Source organism: Hylobates moloch, unplaced genomic scaffold, assembly GCF_009828535.3.
Source record: "Hylobates moloch isolate HMO894 unplaced genomic scaffold, HMol_V3 SCAFFOLD_15, whole genome shotgun sequence".
Lineage (NCBI taxonomy): Eukaryota > Metazoa > Chordata > Mammalia > Primates > Hylobatidae > Hylobates > Hylobates moloch.
The window spans coordinates 91399076-91415978 of NW_026652290.1; the positions used below are offsets into that span (position 1 = coordinate 91399076).

At 44.4% G+C, this 16903-nt stretch overlaps 1 protein-coding gene across 1 annotated transcript; it reads left to right on the forward strand.

The window, feature by feature from the left end:
- Positions 1–2115: 2115 nt before the first annotated feature.
- ZNF285 (zinc finger protein 285) lies at positions 2116–16303 on the forward strand. The gene is given in 7 exon segments (XM_058428122.1): positions 2116–2262; positions 9724–9917; positions 14671–14858; positions 14861–15145; positions 15148–15805; positions 15807–15953; positions 15955–16303. Coding segments are annotated over 7 exon segments (1968 nt in total).
- Positions 16304–16903: the final 600 nt, after the last annotated feature.

The following is a 16903-nucleotide window of genomic DNA, read 5'->3' on the forward strand; positions in this document are numbered from 1 at the left end:
AGAAATCTGGGGAAGGCTGGAGAGAAGCTGGGAGACACAGGAGAGACCCTGAAGGCTGGGGGTGAAGAGGTGAAAGAAATGGGGGAGGGTTGCAGTAAGGTCCGTGAGTCTGTGGGTGATCCCTGGGTGTGGGAAGCTGACTCCGGCTGAAATGTGGAGATGGTGGGAGGGTAGCTGAGAGAGACAGAAGAGTCCCTGAGGGCTGGGGGTGAAAACATGAGCGAGACTGGGGAGTAACTCAGTGAAATTGGTGAGTTTGGTGGTGTGTCCTGGGTGCCTGGAAGTGACTCCAGCTGGAATCGAGAGAAGTTTTGAGGGTAGCTGAAAGGGACACAAGAGTCCCTGTGGGCTGAGGGCAAAGACCTGAGAGAGACCAGGGAGGATCTCAGTGAGGTCTGCGGGTGTGTAGGTGATTCCTGAGTGTAGGAGGCTGACTCCCGCTGAAATCTGAGCGTGGCTGGAGAGTAGCGGGGACACACAGGAGAGTCCCCGGGGGCTAGGGGTGAAGACGTGAGAGAGAATGGAGAGCAACTCAGTGAAACTGCTGAGTTCGTAGGTGATTCCTGGGTGCCGGGAAGTGACTCCTGCTGACATCTGGGCGTGGTCGGAGAGTAGCTGGGACAGACAGGAGAGTCCCTGAGGGCTGGGTGTGAAGATATGAGAGAGACTGGGGAGTAACTCAGTGAAGTTGGTGAGTTTGGTGGTGAGTTTTGTGGTGACCCCGGGGTGCCTGGAACTGACTCCAGCTGAAATCTGGGCGTAGTTGGAGAGTAGCTGCGACAGACAGGAGAGTCCCTGAGGGCTGGTGAAGACATGAGAGAGACCGGGGAGTAAGTGAGAGAAATTGGTGAGTGTGGTGGTGATTCCGGGGTGCCTGGAACTGACTGCAGCTGAAATCTGGGCGTAGTTGGAGAGTAGCTGCGACAGACAGGAGAGTCCCTGAGGGCTGGTGAAGACATGAGAGAGACTGGGGAGTAATTGAGTGAAATTCGTGAGTTTGGTGGTGATTCCGGGGTGCCTGGAACTGACTCCCGCTGAAATGTGGGTGTGGTTGGAGAGGAGCTGGGACAGACAGGAGAGTCCCTGAGTGTTGGGGATAAAGACGTGCTAGAGACTGGGGAGTAACTCAGTGAAAGTGGTGAGCTTGGTGGTGATCCCTGGGTTCCTGGAACTGACTCCCGCAGAAATGTGGGCGTGGTTGGAGAGTAGCTGGGACAGACAGGAGAGTCACTGATGGCTGGGGGTGAGCTGCTGGATGATGGCAGTGAGAACATATGGTATATTATTGACGAATGAGGTGACTGTGAAGAATCCCCAGAGGAGGACACGGGAGAGCACAATGACATCAGTGATTGTCCTGCGTGGTTAGGAAAGGGAAACGTCGAGTTGTGAAATGCTGTGGATGATGGATGTGAGAGGGGTGAAGCCCTGCGGGAGGGTGTAGAGTACCTCCACATCCTTGGTGAGGAGCTGCCCGTTGGGTCTGAGTTTCTGGGAGGGGAGAGGCCGAAGCTGGGTGAGGCAGGCACGAACCTGGAGGAGTCAGGGCCGGGGGAGCGCTCATAATCTCCTGAGACCTGTGAGTTTCTGGGGGAGTTCTGGGTGCATGGGGCTGACTCCCGCAGAAACCTGGGGACGGTTGGAGAGTAACTGGGAGACACGGGAGAGTCCCTGAGGCCTGGGGTTGAAGAGATGAAAGACATAGGGGAGGAGCACCGTGAGGCTCGTGAGTGTGCAGGTGATTGCCGGGTGTGGGGGGCTGACTGCAGCTGAAATCTGGGGTTGTTTGGAGAGTAGCTGGGAGACACGGGAGACTCCCCGAGAGCTGGGGATGAGCTGCTGGATGATGGCAGGCAGAACATGTGGTATATTATGGATGAACTTGCTGACTCTAAAGAATCCCCAGAGGAAGACCCGGGAGAGCGCAATGGCTTCATTGATTCCCCATCACGGTGAGGAAAGGGAAATGGGAGCCTATGGGATCCTGGTGATGACAGAGGTGAGTGTGGTGAAGCCCTAGATGATGGTGAATGGTAGCACCCCATCCCTGGAGAGGAGCTTTCTCTTAAGTGTGAGTTTCTGAGAGGGGAGAGGGAGAAGCTGGGTGAGGCTAGCATGGATCTTGGGGAGTCCGGGTTGGGGGACCGTTCACAAGAAGAGCCAGACAAGACCCTGCTGTTCTTAGATGCAGACATGATTAGGAAACCTGCAGCACCCAAGGAGCCCTACCAATTTGCTATCCCGCAGAATGAAGGAGTGCGGGTTTGTGTGTGTGTGTGTGTGTGTGTGTGTGTGTGTGTGTGTGTGTGGTGTGTGTGTGTGTGTGTGTGTGTGTGTGTGTGTGTGTGTGTGTGTGGTGTGAGGTATGTGCTCCTAAAGAAAATGGAAATAAACAAATCAGTGAGACAGACAGACAGAGATTCACTTGCCCAAGTGTTCTGTCCTGTCCTCTGTATGCGCTTCCAAGTCGCAAGACGCTGTAAGCTCCAAGTCCACGCAGAGCCCGCAAAACGCTCCGGCCGCTGCTCTGCTGTGCGAAGATCTGAGTACAGGCCCGCCAGGGTGGGTTTAAATAGCCCCGGGCGCAGCCTAGCAGTGGAAAGGGCGGAGCTTCACTCCTCCTTTCCGTCGGTCACCCCCACCTTTCCCAGGCTGCGCCTCCTAGGAGACTGCTCTCCTGTGTGATTTCATGTGCCACATTTGGGACAATCTAAGAACTTAGAAATTTTCATGGCCAAATATAGGACGAATTACATGCGCTTCAACACTGAAAACCATCTAGTGGTTCTGTGGTTCTCACCTTGTGGTTTTGAGACCAGCAGCAACCTCGCAACCCTCAAACCCCGCAGATTCACAGATCTGTGTTGTAACAAGCCCTCCCCCTGACCCTGACGCGTGGCAGTTTCAGAATTACCCGTGGAAGCGAAAAGACCTTTCAGAAAAAGTGAAGATATGCGTTGTATAAACATTCTTTTGCTCTGGAACCACGTAGAGACTTCGGAGCCAGTTGGGTGGAGCATTCATTGGATGAGGGTGCTTGGGCTAGGAATATCAAAGCGTGGCTCCAGATAATTCAATCATCTAATTAGGTTTTCAGTTATGCTAATCTGTTAAAAAGTTCCGTTTGTTTCAATTCTTTTAGTCAGACTGAGAATGGCAATCAATGCCTCAACCCCGATCTCCAGGGAGTGTTGAGAGCCTCAGGCTGAGTTCGTCACCAGTAGCCTATGGTTGAACCCCTCATGCCTATAGAATGAAGTCTCCATCAAAACCCAAAAGGACTGGCTTTAGAGAGCTTCTGGATAAAACTTCCCGGAAGGCAGTGCGCCCCTCCCCACATGCCCGGCCCAAAATCTTTCTTCTGAATTTTTTGTAATATCCGCTATGATCAAATGGTAATTGTCAGTGTTTCCTTGCATCCTGTGAGCTCTTGGAGCAAATTCATACAACTAAATCAGGGAGTGGTGGAAACCTGATTTATAGCCAGTTGCTAAGAAGCACAGGTAAAACAATGTAGGGCTTCCCATTGTGATTAGAGTGGGAGGCCAGTCTTGCGGGACTGAGCCCTTTGGAATCTAACACTATGTCCATGTAGATAGTGACATAATGGAATTAGAAGACACCTAGCTGGGTTCCAAAGTAGAATGGATTGTTTGCTTGACTGACTGAAAGAAATCCCCAGACATGTCCTCACAGAAATCTTCTGTGTTGATTGTTGTGATGTGAAAGGGGAGGAAAAACAGTTTTTGTTTTTTCCACTCAGCCTAAAATATAAACGTGTCCATTTTCTCACGCTATTGAGGATCACGTGATTTATAACAAAATTGTTTAATCTTTGTCAACTTTATATATAAAAAGGATGTCGGTTTTCATTTTATTGATAACAATCAAGGTGGTCATAGTTGATGCCTTTCCGTCATTTTTCTTTTCACTGCCTTATTATGTCTTTCACCCACTCTTTAATTATTTAATTTTTAATTAAAAAAATTTTTTACACCGGGCGCAGTGGCTCACGCCTGTAATGCCGGCACTTTTGGAGGCCAAGGCAGTCGGATCACGAGGTGAGGAGATTGAGCCCATCCTGGCTAACATGGTGAAACCCTGTCTCTACTAAAAATACAAAAACATTAGCCAGGCATGGTGGTTGGCACCTGTAGTCCCAGCTACTCAGGAGGCTGTGGCAGGAGAATAGTGTGAACCCAGGCGGCGGAGCTTGCAGTGAGCCAAGATCGCGCCATTGCACTCCAGCCTGGGCGAAAGAGCAAGAGACTCCGTCTCAAAAAAAAAAAAAAAAAAAAAAAAAATTTCTGGCCAGGCATGATGGCTTGTGCCTGTAATCTCAACATTTTTCAGTCCAAGCTCGGAGGATTGTTTGAACACACATATTTCAGACTAGCCTAGGCAACACAGTGAGACTCTATCAGAAAATTTTTAAAAATCAATTAGGCATGGTGGTGCACACCTGTAGTTCCAGTTACTTGGGACACTGAGGTGGGAGGATCACTCATGCCCAGGAAGTTGAGGCTGCAGTAAGCAACAGAGACCATGCATCAAAACAAACAAACAAAGACCAAAACAAACAACAAACAGAAAACTTTTTTTAATTTGGAAAGATGATATCAACACTGATGAACTCTAATAAACTTTTAATAGAGGAATTTTATCACTTATATTTATAAAACATCTTATTTTGCCTTTTTTACAATGGCTTTTAATTTTTTATTTGTTTTCATTTTAATAGGATTTTGAGAAACAGGTGGCATTTGGTTACACGAGTAAGTTCTTTAGCGGTGATGTGTGAGATTTTGGTGCACCCATCACCTGAGCAGTATACACTGTACCCAGTTTGTAGTCTTTCATCCTTCACCCCCCTCCCATCCTTCCCTCACGTCCATCCCCAAAGTCCATTGTATCATTCTTATGCCTTTGCATCCTCATAGCTTAGCTCCCACTTATGAGTGAGAGCATACAATATTTGGTTTTCTATTCCTGAGTTATTTCACTTAGAATAATGGTCTCCAGTTCCATCCAGGTTGCTATGAATGGCATTAATTTGTTCCTTTTTATGGCTGAATAGCATTCATATATATATATATATGAATCATATTATATATATTCATATATATGAATCATATATATGAATCATATATATATATTCATATATATATGAATCAGAGCAAGACCATGCATTGAAGCAAACAAAAACCAAAACAACAGAAAAATTTTTTTTAATTTGCAGAGATTATATCAATACTGATGAACTCTAATAAACTTTTAATAGAGGAATTTCATCACTTGTATTTATAAAACATCTTATTATGTTGCTATAAACATGTGTGTGCAACTATCTTTTTCATATAATGACTTCTTTTCCTCTGGGTAGATACCCAGTAGTGGGATTGTTCATTTTTTTCTATTGAATTTGCTTTTAGGTTCTTGGTCATCAAGTCTTTGCCTAAGCTAATGTTTTGAAGGGTTTTTCCGAAGTTATCTGCTAGAATTTTTATGGTTTCAGGTTTTAAGTTTTTGATCCATCTTGAGTTGATTTTCGTATAAGGCGAGAGATGAGGATCCAGTCACATTCTTCTACATGTGGCTTGCCAATTATCCCAGCACCATTTGTTGAATAGGGGGTCTTTTCCTCACTTTATGTTTTTGTTTGTTTTGTCAAATATCAGTTGGCTGTAAATATTTGGATTTATTTCTGGGTTCTCTATTCTGTTCCATTGGTCTTTGTTCCTATTTTTATACCAGTACCATGCTATTAGGGTGACTACAGCCTTATAGTATAGTTTGAAGTCAGGTAGTGTGATGCCTCCATATTTGTTCTTTTTGCTTAGTCTTGCTTTGGCTCTGCGGGCTCTTCTTTGGTTCCATATGAATTTTAGAATTGTCTTTTCTAGTTCTGGGAAGAATGATGGTGGTATTTTGATGGAACTTGCATTGAATTTGTAAACAACTTTTGGCAGTATGGTCACTTTTGCAATATTGATTTACCCATCCATGAACATGGGATGTGTTTCCATTTGTTTGTGTCATCTATGATTTCTTTCAACAGTGTTTTGTAGTTTTCCTTGTAGAGGTCTTTCACCTCCTTGGTTAGAAATATTCCTAGGTATTTTTTGTTGCAGCTATTGTAAAAGGGGTTGAGTTCTTGATTTCATTCTCAGCTGGGTTGCTGTTGGTGTACAGCAGAGCTATGATTTGTGTACATTAATTTTGTATCCTGAAACTTTGCTGAATTCATTTATGAGTTCTAGAAGCACTCTGAAGGAGTCTTTAGGGTTTTCTAGGTATATGATCATATCATCAGCAAACAGCAGCAGTTTGACATTGTCTTTACTGATTTGATTGTTTCTTTCCCTCCTTTTATTTTATTGAGGTTGTTACTCATTTTCTTCCCTTTAAAGCTGTGATTTTCAAGGAGCTACTGTTGGGTATTTTGAATGGATGACTTCTTTGGTGAGAGAATTAATTTACAGATGCAATATGTTTAGCATTCCTTACTTCTGCATACTAAATGCATACCCCAGTCACTGGGGCAAGCAAAGATCACTTACACAATTCAAAAAACTCTTAGGGACGCTATTTCATTCCTGTTTGAGGATCACTGTTCTATTTTTTTCATTTTCTTTTTTTTTTTTTAGACATAAGATTTCATGCTGTCACCCAAGCTGGAGTACAGTGGCACCATCATAGCCCACTGCACCCTGAACTTTCCAGGCTCAAGCCATCCTCCCACCTCAGTGCTTGAGCAACTAGGATTACAGGCCAGAGTCACTGTTCTATAGTTGGGAAGCAAGAGCAGCTCCTAGATCAATTATACAAGAACTTTCTCCTTTGTTCTTAACACACCCATTTAAGTGTGTATTTTCAGACTAAAGACAAGCTCTTAGATTAGGTAAAAGTAACATTTAAAAATAACTATAATAATAAAGAGTATATAAATAATAAGGTAAAGAAATATACTAAATTTAGGACAAAGTGAAAAATAAATAATAGATGAAATCTAATGAAAAGAAAGCAGGTACAGTCTTCACTGAAAAGTAAACTCAAGGTGAAAACGCAAAATACTTAAAATGTTAATGAAATTTTTGGTCCATCAAGAAGATATGACCATTATGAAACTTACACAGGGTCAGCATCACTAAATTTTAAAATCCAAAATGTTCCACAATCTGAAACTTTTGGAATGTGAACATGACACAAGTGGAAAATTCCACCCCTGAAATATTTGCTTTCTTTCTGTTCTTTTCATTCATTGATTTTTCTTTGGTCATCTGATGAAGGCAATCTTTGCTTCTGATGGTTCAATGCACACAAACATTGTATACAAACTTTGTGAACAAAATTATTCAAAATAATTGTATAAAATTACTTTCAGGCTGCATGTATAAGGTGTATATGAAACAAAATGAATTTTGCGTTTAGACTTGGGTCTCATCCTCAAGATACCTCATTATGTATATGCAAATATTGCAAAATCTGAAAAAAAAATCTGAAACACTTCTGGTCCCAAGTATTTCAGAAAAGGAATACACCACTTCTATATCTAATAACACGACTTTTAAAAAGTAAAGCCACTTGTATACCTAATAACACGACTTGTGAAAAGTGAAGCAGACTAGGCACGGTGGCTCACGCCTGTAATCGCAGCACTTTGGGAGGCCAAGGCGGGCAGATCACGAGGTCAGGAGATGGAGACCATCCTAGCTAACACGGTGAAACCCCCTCTCTACTAAAAATACAAAAGAATTAGCCGGGCGTGGTGGCGGGCTCCTGTAGTCCCAGCTACTCGGAAGGCTGAGACAGGAGAATGGCGTGAACCTGGGAGGTGGAGCTTGCAGTGAGTTGAGATGGCGCCACTGCACTCCAGCCTGGGCGACAGAGAGAGACTCAGTCTCAAAAAAAAAAATACAGAGGAAAATGACAAATTTACCATTATAGGCTTTCTTTTTTTCTTTTCCTTTTTTTTTCCTTTTTTTGAGACAGTCTCGCTCTGTCGCCCAGGCTGGAGTGCAGTGGCACGATCTCGGCTCACTGCAACCTCCGCCTCCCGGGTTCAAGCGATTCTCTTGCCTCAGCCTCCCAAGTAGCTGGGACTACATGTGCTTGCCACCATGCCTAGCTAATTTTTGTATTTTTAATAGAGACAGGGTTTCACCACATTGGCCAGGCTGGTCTCAAACTCCTCACCGCGTGATCTGCCCACCTCGGCCTCCCAAAGTGCTGGGATTACAGGCTTGAGCCACCACGCCCAGCCTGGGAGCCTTTTTGACTTGCAGTTTTCAATCATTAACAGAGGCATAATGAAAAAATCTAAGTAAGCACAAATAAGCATGTAGGAAATTTAAACAGCACAGTTAGCAAGTCTGGTGAAAATATAAATGTATGTATATCCATCTGATAGAGAACACACATTGTTTTCCAATAGACACAGATGTCACAAAAATTAACCTTGTGTTAGGCCAAAAATAAAAATGTTCCTGAACTCGTTTTTTAAAATTCAAGTATGTCAAATTAATCAAGTAATCCTTCAACTTAGAGCAATATATAAAAACATCAAACATGTAAACATCAAAAGACAGAGATAAGCCAAAAGAATTTCACTGTCCCTTTATGTGCCCTAAGTTGCGATGTCAAGCTATAGTTGGATAGTATTCAACCATTTCCTGCCCGTTGCCTAGAGGTGAGAGTCTTCACTTCGCTGTCCAGTCTAGGACTGGAAATGCCTCACGACCCCTACAGCTCGAGGGTGCATGAAAAAGGGAATGCCAGCCAGATATTCCAAACAGAGCGTCTGCCAGCAGGACCAGGCGACCATTCCTAGGAGACAGATTGTTCTCACCCGTTATCAGGGCTTTCCTCCAGGCTAAAACTGAGGGCCTCTGATGGAATTCTTATTCAATTTTCTTACCCCATTAGGGAACCCAAATTTTTCTTTAATAGAAATCTTAAATCTTAAATGCAATAACATAAAGTAAAATAAAGCCTAAGTCCTAACAAGAGGAAATTTTCAAAAAGAATCTGAAAACTTCCCATGTTTTCTTGTTATGTTGTAATGTGTCTCTTTTAGGAGACTCTCAGTACTCCTGCAATTCCCCTATTAAGGATTCAGACAATGGTTGTTAATTCCTTCTGCTTCTTCTGAGACTAGCAAACAAATTACAGGGCTATGTTATATCGCAAGTGTAGATTATCCAGAGTCTTCATCAACAGAAACAAAACATGGTGGGGGGGCGGGAAGGGAAATATTTAGGTGAATTTTAATTGAAAACTTCCGTTGTTTTAACATTAAAAGACATGCCTATAAAATAAGAACCTATAAAAGTCTTCACTAAAATGGTAAAGTGCTCATTTCCAAGTAGTAAAATATTGAAACTTCTTCTTTTCATCTTTGATAGTGATTTAACATTTCATTATTTTATCGTTATTATGATTGTCATTATTTTAGACGAATGCACGGAAGTCAAAGGACTTCCGCGCAACCCCTGACTTCACCCGGGTAGCCTTGCGAATGGCCACTGCTGCGCGTGGGGCTTTCGGGGGATTGTAGTCCTTAGGCCTCCTTGCGCATGCGCCGTGGTACCGGACGCACGCTGCGGGCGGTGTTGTTTGGGATGCTGGGGTGAGTCCCGCCTGGACCGCGCCTCCCTGGGAGGCGTAGCCAGGAGTAACGGTGTAGGATGTGCAGCTGTGACCCGTCCCTGTGGACTGAAGTAGGAGGACTGGAAGAGGGGACTGGTGATCAATGATAACGCCTCATGGGTGGGGAAGTTCGGCGGCCCAACCTACCCGGGATGGGATGCAGAAAGCTTGGGCTCAGTTTGGGGAGCAGCCCTGGGTTTGACAAAACAGTGCATCTTCACGTTTCGTGACAGCGACTTGCGCTGTGCCTCCTCGGGTCGAAGCTTGGGGTCAGTCTTGGGATGTGCATCTCTGGATGAGGGCAGGGGGGCGCTGGCTCAGGGTTTGGGAGTAATGCCTGGGGCTGTGCGTCCCTGAATGGGATGAGGGATTTGCCTAACCAGCTTGTCTCTGGGAATAGAGGATGGCTGGGGCTGTTCTCGCTGTTTGGTGGGGGCGATTCTGGCTCAGCACCCCTAGGTTATTGGATGGGGAGTTGTCCTGGGTCTGAACTCTGGATTTTGGCAGCTCTGACTCCAGCGGCGCATTTCTGACTTCAGGGCAGAGGTTCAGTCTTCTGGCAATAAAGAAACAACTCAGACTATAATAACTCTGGAGTTTAATGTCACCGAATACATTTTGAAAAGAACTGCCCCAGGCCGGGCGCGGTGGCTCACGCCTGTAATCCCAGCACTTTGGGAGGCCGAGGTGGGTGGATCACGAGGTCGGAGATCGAGACCATCCTGGCTAACATGGTGAAACCCTGTCTCCACTAAAAGAAAAACTACAAAAAATTAGCCGGGCATGGTGGCAGGCGCCTGTAGTCCCAGCTACTGGGGAGCTGAGGCAGAGAATGGTGTGAACCCGGAAGATGGGGGTTGCAGTGAGCCGAGATCATGCCACTGCACTCCAGCCTGGGCGACAGAGCGAGACTCCGTCTCAAAAAAAAAAAAAGAAAAAGAAAAGAACTGCCCGAAATTGTTAACTCCATTCTCACCTCACATGCTGTGAGCCAGGGAGGAGGGACTTTGAGGATTATAAAGCACATGAGCAAATGTAAATTGTTAAATTACACTCAACAAATTTGAAGTTTGAATGCTCTCTGTATATTAGATAAGTTAGAGATTTAGTGTTAATTATTTTAGGTGTAATAGCAGCATTTATTACATTTCTGATCGTGTTCCTGGGCAATTGCAGTTCCAGATTTAGTTGCACTTTTCCTCTAGGTCTTCATTCCCTGAAGAGGTTGATATGGACATCTGGTCTCATTCCTGATGCATTCCTCAGATCAGAGTAGTTGTTAGGGTGAGGGATGAGAAAGGCATTTGTGTGAGAGAGCTGTGTGGACTTTGGCAGATAGGGAAAAAACAAGAGTCTTGAGGTGCCATGTGTCCCATGCCTTTGGCTCTCCACCTTTTCCACCCTGCTGTCTGCCCTGAAAGGCCGCCATTGCCTTCTGGCCTTGCTTGTCTTTGGCCAATGGGAAGTCTCAACAGGAAAGTTTGGAGAGAGGAAGAAGTGTGAGTTGGAGTATCTTGTCCCCCAGTTCTCTCTCTTCAGGATTGTCACAGATTAGCTGCCCTTCTAAACAGCAGGTGATGGTTTGGGTGGCCCTGGCCACACAGTCCTCTCAGTTCCAGGCTCCAGGGACTGCTCCCTCCCCTTACCTCTTAAGGTCCAGGTATTATAATGGCACCTCCCTGCCACTTCCCAGGATAGAGCCTTATCCACTGTGACCTCCTTACCCCCAGCCAACACCATTGTAAGCTGCCTGTTTATTAAACTCCCCTCAAATTTGAATGTGCCATCTGGTTCCTGCCACGGCCCTGACTTGATACAGGCAGGTAGTGTTTGAAGCCAGAAATTCAGGAAACCAAACCCCCAACCATACATGCGTGAGTTCATGTGTGTAGATGTGTGCTTGAAAATAAACCTGTCCCATTATTGGCTCTTAAGTGAGAACAGGTACTGGAAGTAGAGGGTGAGTTTACGTCTTTGCACATGAGTCTAATGTATAATATCCAAGCCAATTCTATTTGTGCATTTGTTAATATTGAGAAACACTGATTGAGTGCTTGTTAAATGATAAGATCCTTACCAAGTACAGTGGATAAAAGACTACAGCTTGGTTTTTTGTTTTTTTTTTAGGATTTGTAGTTTTTTGACAGGGGGAAGGAGGAGTGTTTTCTTGGTAGGTTTTAACTATTGTAAAATGATGTAATTCATGCTGTACTAATGAGCTGAACACTCCTTATTTTGGCCTTTGTTGGAGCCCAAAATAAGAAGTGATTAATGATGTCTCTTAAAGGTAGGAAAGGAGAGAAAAAGAGTCCAAGGATTTACCAAAAAGACATTTCATATTCTATTAACCTGATTCTATAACCCTGTGAGCTGCAATTCAAAGGGTAGCCCAAAGACCAGTGCCAATAAATGATATTGGTCTGTGACCAGATAATTTGAGAACCTGAGTGTAGATGTCTAAAATTTTGTCTTATTGATTAACATAATAATAACAATTGGGCTTTAATTTGCTTACCTTCTTAATTTCCTTTTTCCAGTAATTTAAATTTAAATTGCATACCTTCTTAATTTCCTTTTTCCAGTAATTTCTTTTTACTGTATCTTACTGAAATATCAGTCTGTGACAGACTGAAAGTAACCGTAATAATAATTTAAAAACTAGTCCTTTATCACAGTTAGTGTGAGAAGCACTATCTGAGAAGGCAGAACCTGGTTTTGGGCTTTTCTTTTTTAATCTTCGGAGTTTCCACAGTGCCTAAAGTGGCAATTTTATACAGTAAGTTTCACCACAAAGGCCAGAGGCTGTTCCAAATGGGAGAAATTGGCCAAAACAAAGGGGCTACAGGCCCCATGCAAGTCTGAAATCCAGCAGGGCAGTCAAATCTTAAAGCTCAAAAATGATCTCCTTTGACTCCATGTCTTGCATCCTGGTCACACTGATGCAAGAGGTGGGTTTCCATGGTCTTGGGCAGCTCTACCCCTGTGGTTCTGCAGAGTATAGCCTCCCTTCTGGCTGCTTTCACGGGCTGATGTTGAGTGTTTGTGGCTTTTCCAGGCACACGGTACAAGCTGTCAGTGGATCTAGCATTCTGGGGTCTGAAGGACAGTGGCCCTCTTCTCACAGCTCTACTAGGCAGTTCCCTGGTAGGCACTCTGTGTGGGGGCTCTGACATGTGGGAATCACGGGACATGACATATGGGAATTATGGGAGTTACAATTCAAGAAGAGATTTGGGTAGGGACACAGCCAAGCCATATCAATGGATGAAACAACTGAGTCACATAATTAATAACTTGCCCACAATCACACAGCTTATAAGAAGAACTAGGATTTGAACCCTCCTAATCTGGTCCTAAGTCCTGTGTTTTTAATAAATAACCTCGTGAAACCAAAGTGTAAACTGTAGACACACGACCTTTCGCATAAGTCTGCATATCCCTGCAGTTGTTTCTCAAACTGCAGGATAAAACCCTCTTGGTGAGTCCTGAAATCAAATTACTGTGTCATAACTAGCAATTTTTAAAAAGCAAAATAGATTAATAGAACAGAAAACAAAAGAATTCATCAGAGTACACTGCACATAGTATGTAACTATCAGCTGAGCAAGTTTTAGTAAGCAGTCTGTGTTGATGTTTCTGCCTATTCCTACTGAGTCACAATGCTGATCTTACTGTGGGTTACAATGAAAACAATTGGGAAACCATTGCTTAAACCCTATTCAGGGCAGCTCATGGTCTCCCTTTCCCTGATACTATCTTATAAACTAAAGTCACTTTCAATAAAACAACCCAGAAAGGACCTTGAACCAGAAGCAGTATCGAGTGGGACTTGAGCTTGATAATCATGCCATTTTGAAACCCATCTTAGGGTCCCAAGAATATGATCATCCTCTTCTGCCTCAGCCCCCTGTTTGTTACATACCATAGTCTTGCTTCCCTGGGTGCCAGGCCATTGACAGTGCCACAGTATCTGTTCCCCGTTCTCATAGTCATGGCTGTCTGAGATTCTGCGATAACTTAAAAGAGCAGAACTTCAGGAAATGGATTGTAGGGTCTGAGTGGTCTCTATCTTTTCATGAAGACAAAGAACCTTGGGGAAAATAAAAAGGATGTCTCTTAAAGCTTGTCTCAGAGGTTTACATATGCATCCCCGCACAACGCCAGGACCATATTTCACGGTGTTTATCCCCATTTCAATCACCATTGCCTTTTTATCCCCATCCCCTTTAGGCTCACCACATACAGTTGTGCAGGTTGTACACAAACATATGTGATAGTCCTCCATATGACAGTGATGTGAAGGAAGAGAAGTTGTCAGGAGATAGGACTTGTTGCTTGTTTCTGAAACCTCTTGTGACCCTTTGTGTCCCTTACTCTGCCCAACATATAAAAAACACTCCATCAATATGTATTATTTATATACACACATACACTACATAAAATGGGAGCCTTTCCCATACCTTTTGTAGCAAGATTATTAAAGGCTTTTTATCGACTACTCTTATAGCAGGGAGGTGAATTTCGTCCTTCAAAAATTTTTCCTCAGATTTCCTTTTTTTCTTTTTTGCGAAGTGGGGGTGGAAAGGTCTTGCTCTGTCACCCAGGCTGGAATGCAGTGGCACAATCTTGGCTCACTGCAGCCTCTGTCTCCCAGGATTAAGCAATCCTCCAACCTCAGATTTCCAGTGGCTGGGATCATAGGCAAAACTGAGCCAGTTTTTAATTTTTTTGTAGAGATGGGATCTCATCATATTGCCCAGCCTGGTCTTGATCTCCTGGGCTTGAGTGATTCCCCCCACCTCAGCCTATCAAAGTGTTGCTATTACAGGCATGAGCCACTGCACCTGGCCAAGATTTCTCTTAATTTCCCTACAACACTTGATTTCCAATTGGCAGCTCACTGGTTAGAATTACTGTGGCTCTAATTGTTTCACATGTCAATAGAAGGCAGGAACAACTTCCCACCCCATCATATTTCGTTTTCTCAAAACCTCTGGACAGATGATTGACTTGTTCTCTTAGCCAAGTTCTCTTTCTTCTCATAAGAGATGGGATTAAAAACAACATTTTGAATCTTCAGGCAAAGGGGTTAAGTTACCTTTCACAAGAAGTGCTTCATTGCTGGCAGATTTGGAAACAAAGGATCCAGGATTTAACTGGGAGTCAGGATTACATCATGAACCTTCAAGAAGAGTGTTCCCCACATTTAGAAATGTTTCCCTCTGTGAAGAGTGGGCAGGCATGTCTCTTCAGATTTCTGAAAATGAAAACTATGTAGTAAATGCCATTATCAAAAATCAGGATATCACAGTATAGCAAGGCCTGACACAGGTTCTTACCCCAGAATCGTGGAGGAAAGCCAACATAATGACCGAGCCCCAGAACTCTCAGGGAAGATATAAGGGAATTTACATGGAAGAGAAATTGTACAGATGTGCTCAGCATGACAGCCTCAACTGGACCTCACGTGATCATCATGAGTCCCAAGAATGTAAAGGAGACATCCCACCTGCAGGAAAAACTTTGGTATGAAATCAACAGTTGAACAACATAATGTGGCCCATGTATTACCACAGCCTTTCACATGTAATAACTGTGAGGTAGCCTTTGCAGATGATACAGATCCTCATGTCCATCACAGCACTCACGTAGGAGAAAAATCTTATAAATGTGACCAGTATGGAAAGAACTTTAGTCAGAGCCAAGATCTTATCGTTCATTGTAAAACCCACTCTGGCGAGACTCCCTATAAATTCCATGAATGGCCTATGGGCTGCAAACAGAGCTCAGACCTTCCCAGATATCAGAAAGTCCCCTCAGGAGACAAACCCTACAAATGTAAAGAATGTGGCAAGGGCTTCAGGTGCAACTCCTTCCTTCACAACCATCACGGAGTCCACACAGGGGAGATGCCCTACAAATGCAATGCATGTGGGAAAGGGTTTGGATTTAGGTCACTTCTTTGTATTCATCAGGGAGTACACACAGGGAAAAAGCCCTATAAAAGTGAATAGTGTGGGAAGGGCTTTGATCGGAGCTCGAAATTTCTTGTCCATCAGAGAGTCCACGCTGGAGAGAAGCCCTACAAATGCAGTGAGTGTGGCAAGTGCTTTAGTTCAAGCTCTGTTCTTCAAGTCCACTGGAGGTTTCACACGGGAGAAACCTTATAGGTGTGGTGAGTGTAGAAAGGGCTTCAGCCAAAGTACACACCTTCACATTCACCAGAGAGTCCGCACAGGGGAGAAACCATACAAATGCAATGTGTGTGGAAAGGATTTTGCATATAGCTGTATTCTTCACATTCATCAGAGTTCACACTCGAGAAAAACCATATAAATGCGAAGTGTGTGGAAAGTGCTTTAGTTACAGTTCATATTTTCACTTACATCAAAGAGATCACACCAGAGAGAGACCATATAAATGTGATGAGTGTGGTAAAGGCTTCAGTCGGAATTCAGATCTTCATGTTCATCTCAGAGTCCACACAGGACAGAGGCCCTATAAGTGTAAGGCATGTGGTAAGGGCTTCAGTCGTAATTCGTACCTCCTTGCCCATCAGAGACTGCATGTAGATGAGACACAGTACACACATTGTGAGCGTGGCAAGGACCTTCTGACTCATCAAAGACTACATGAGCAGAGAGAAACATTATAAAAGTAGTAAGTCAGGGTTCAATTAGGAAAACAGAAGCCACACTGTATTCCAGATGATAGAGGCTAACTCAGCCTTTGGGAGGGCTGGGGGAGCAAAAGACAGGGATGCCGCCATCGATGATGTCAGCATGACAGGTGGGGGTTCGCACTGGCACAGGCGCCAGCAGCCACATTGGCAGGCAGGAGGGTCCCCCTGCACAGCTGAGGGGTGATGATTGCCTGGGTGGTGATGTTGGCCATTAGACACGCCTCTTCTGCTGGCAAGTGTGTGGCAGTAGCAAGTAGAAGGACAAGCCTGTATTTGATGCTGGAATGCAGAAGGGGCTCTTCTGTGGCTAGGTGTGGGACCCTGAGCAGGAATGTGGAGAAATGGGCAGGTAAATGCATCACGTTGGCCAGGAGATTTGCAAGGACTTACAGCTGAATGATGATAATGGGGAGTGACTGTGAGGCCCTGGGAGTCTCTGAGTGTAAAGGAAGATAGGTGTGGGGCCCCCAGGGAATATGTGGGAGCCACTGCTGTGTAGATGGAGGTAGTTGGGGAATAATCTGGTGAGCTCTGTGAATCTCTAGGGTTCTCCTGAATGCTGAGGGGTGACTC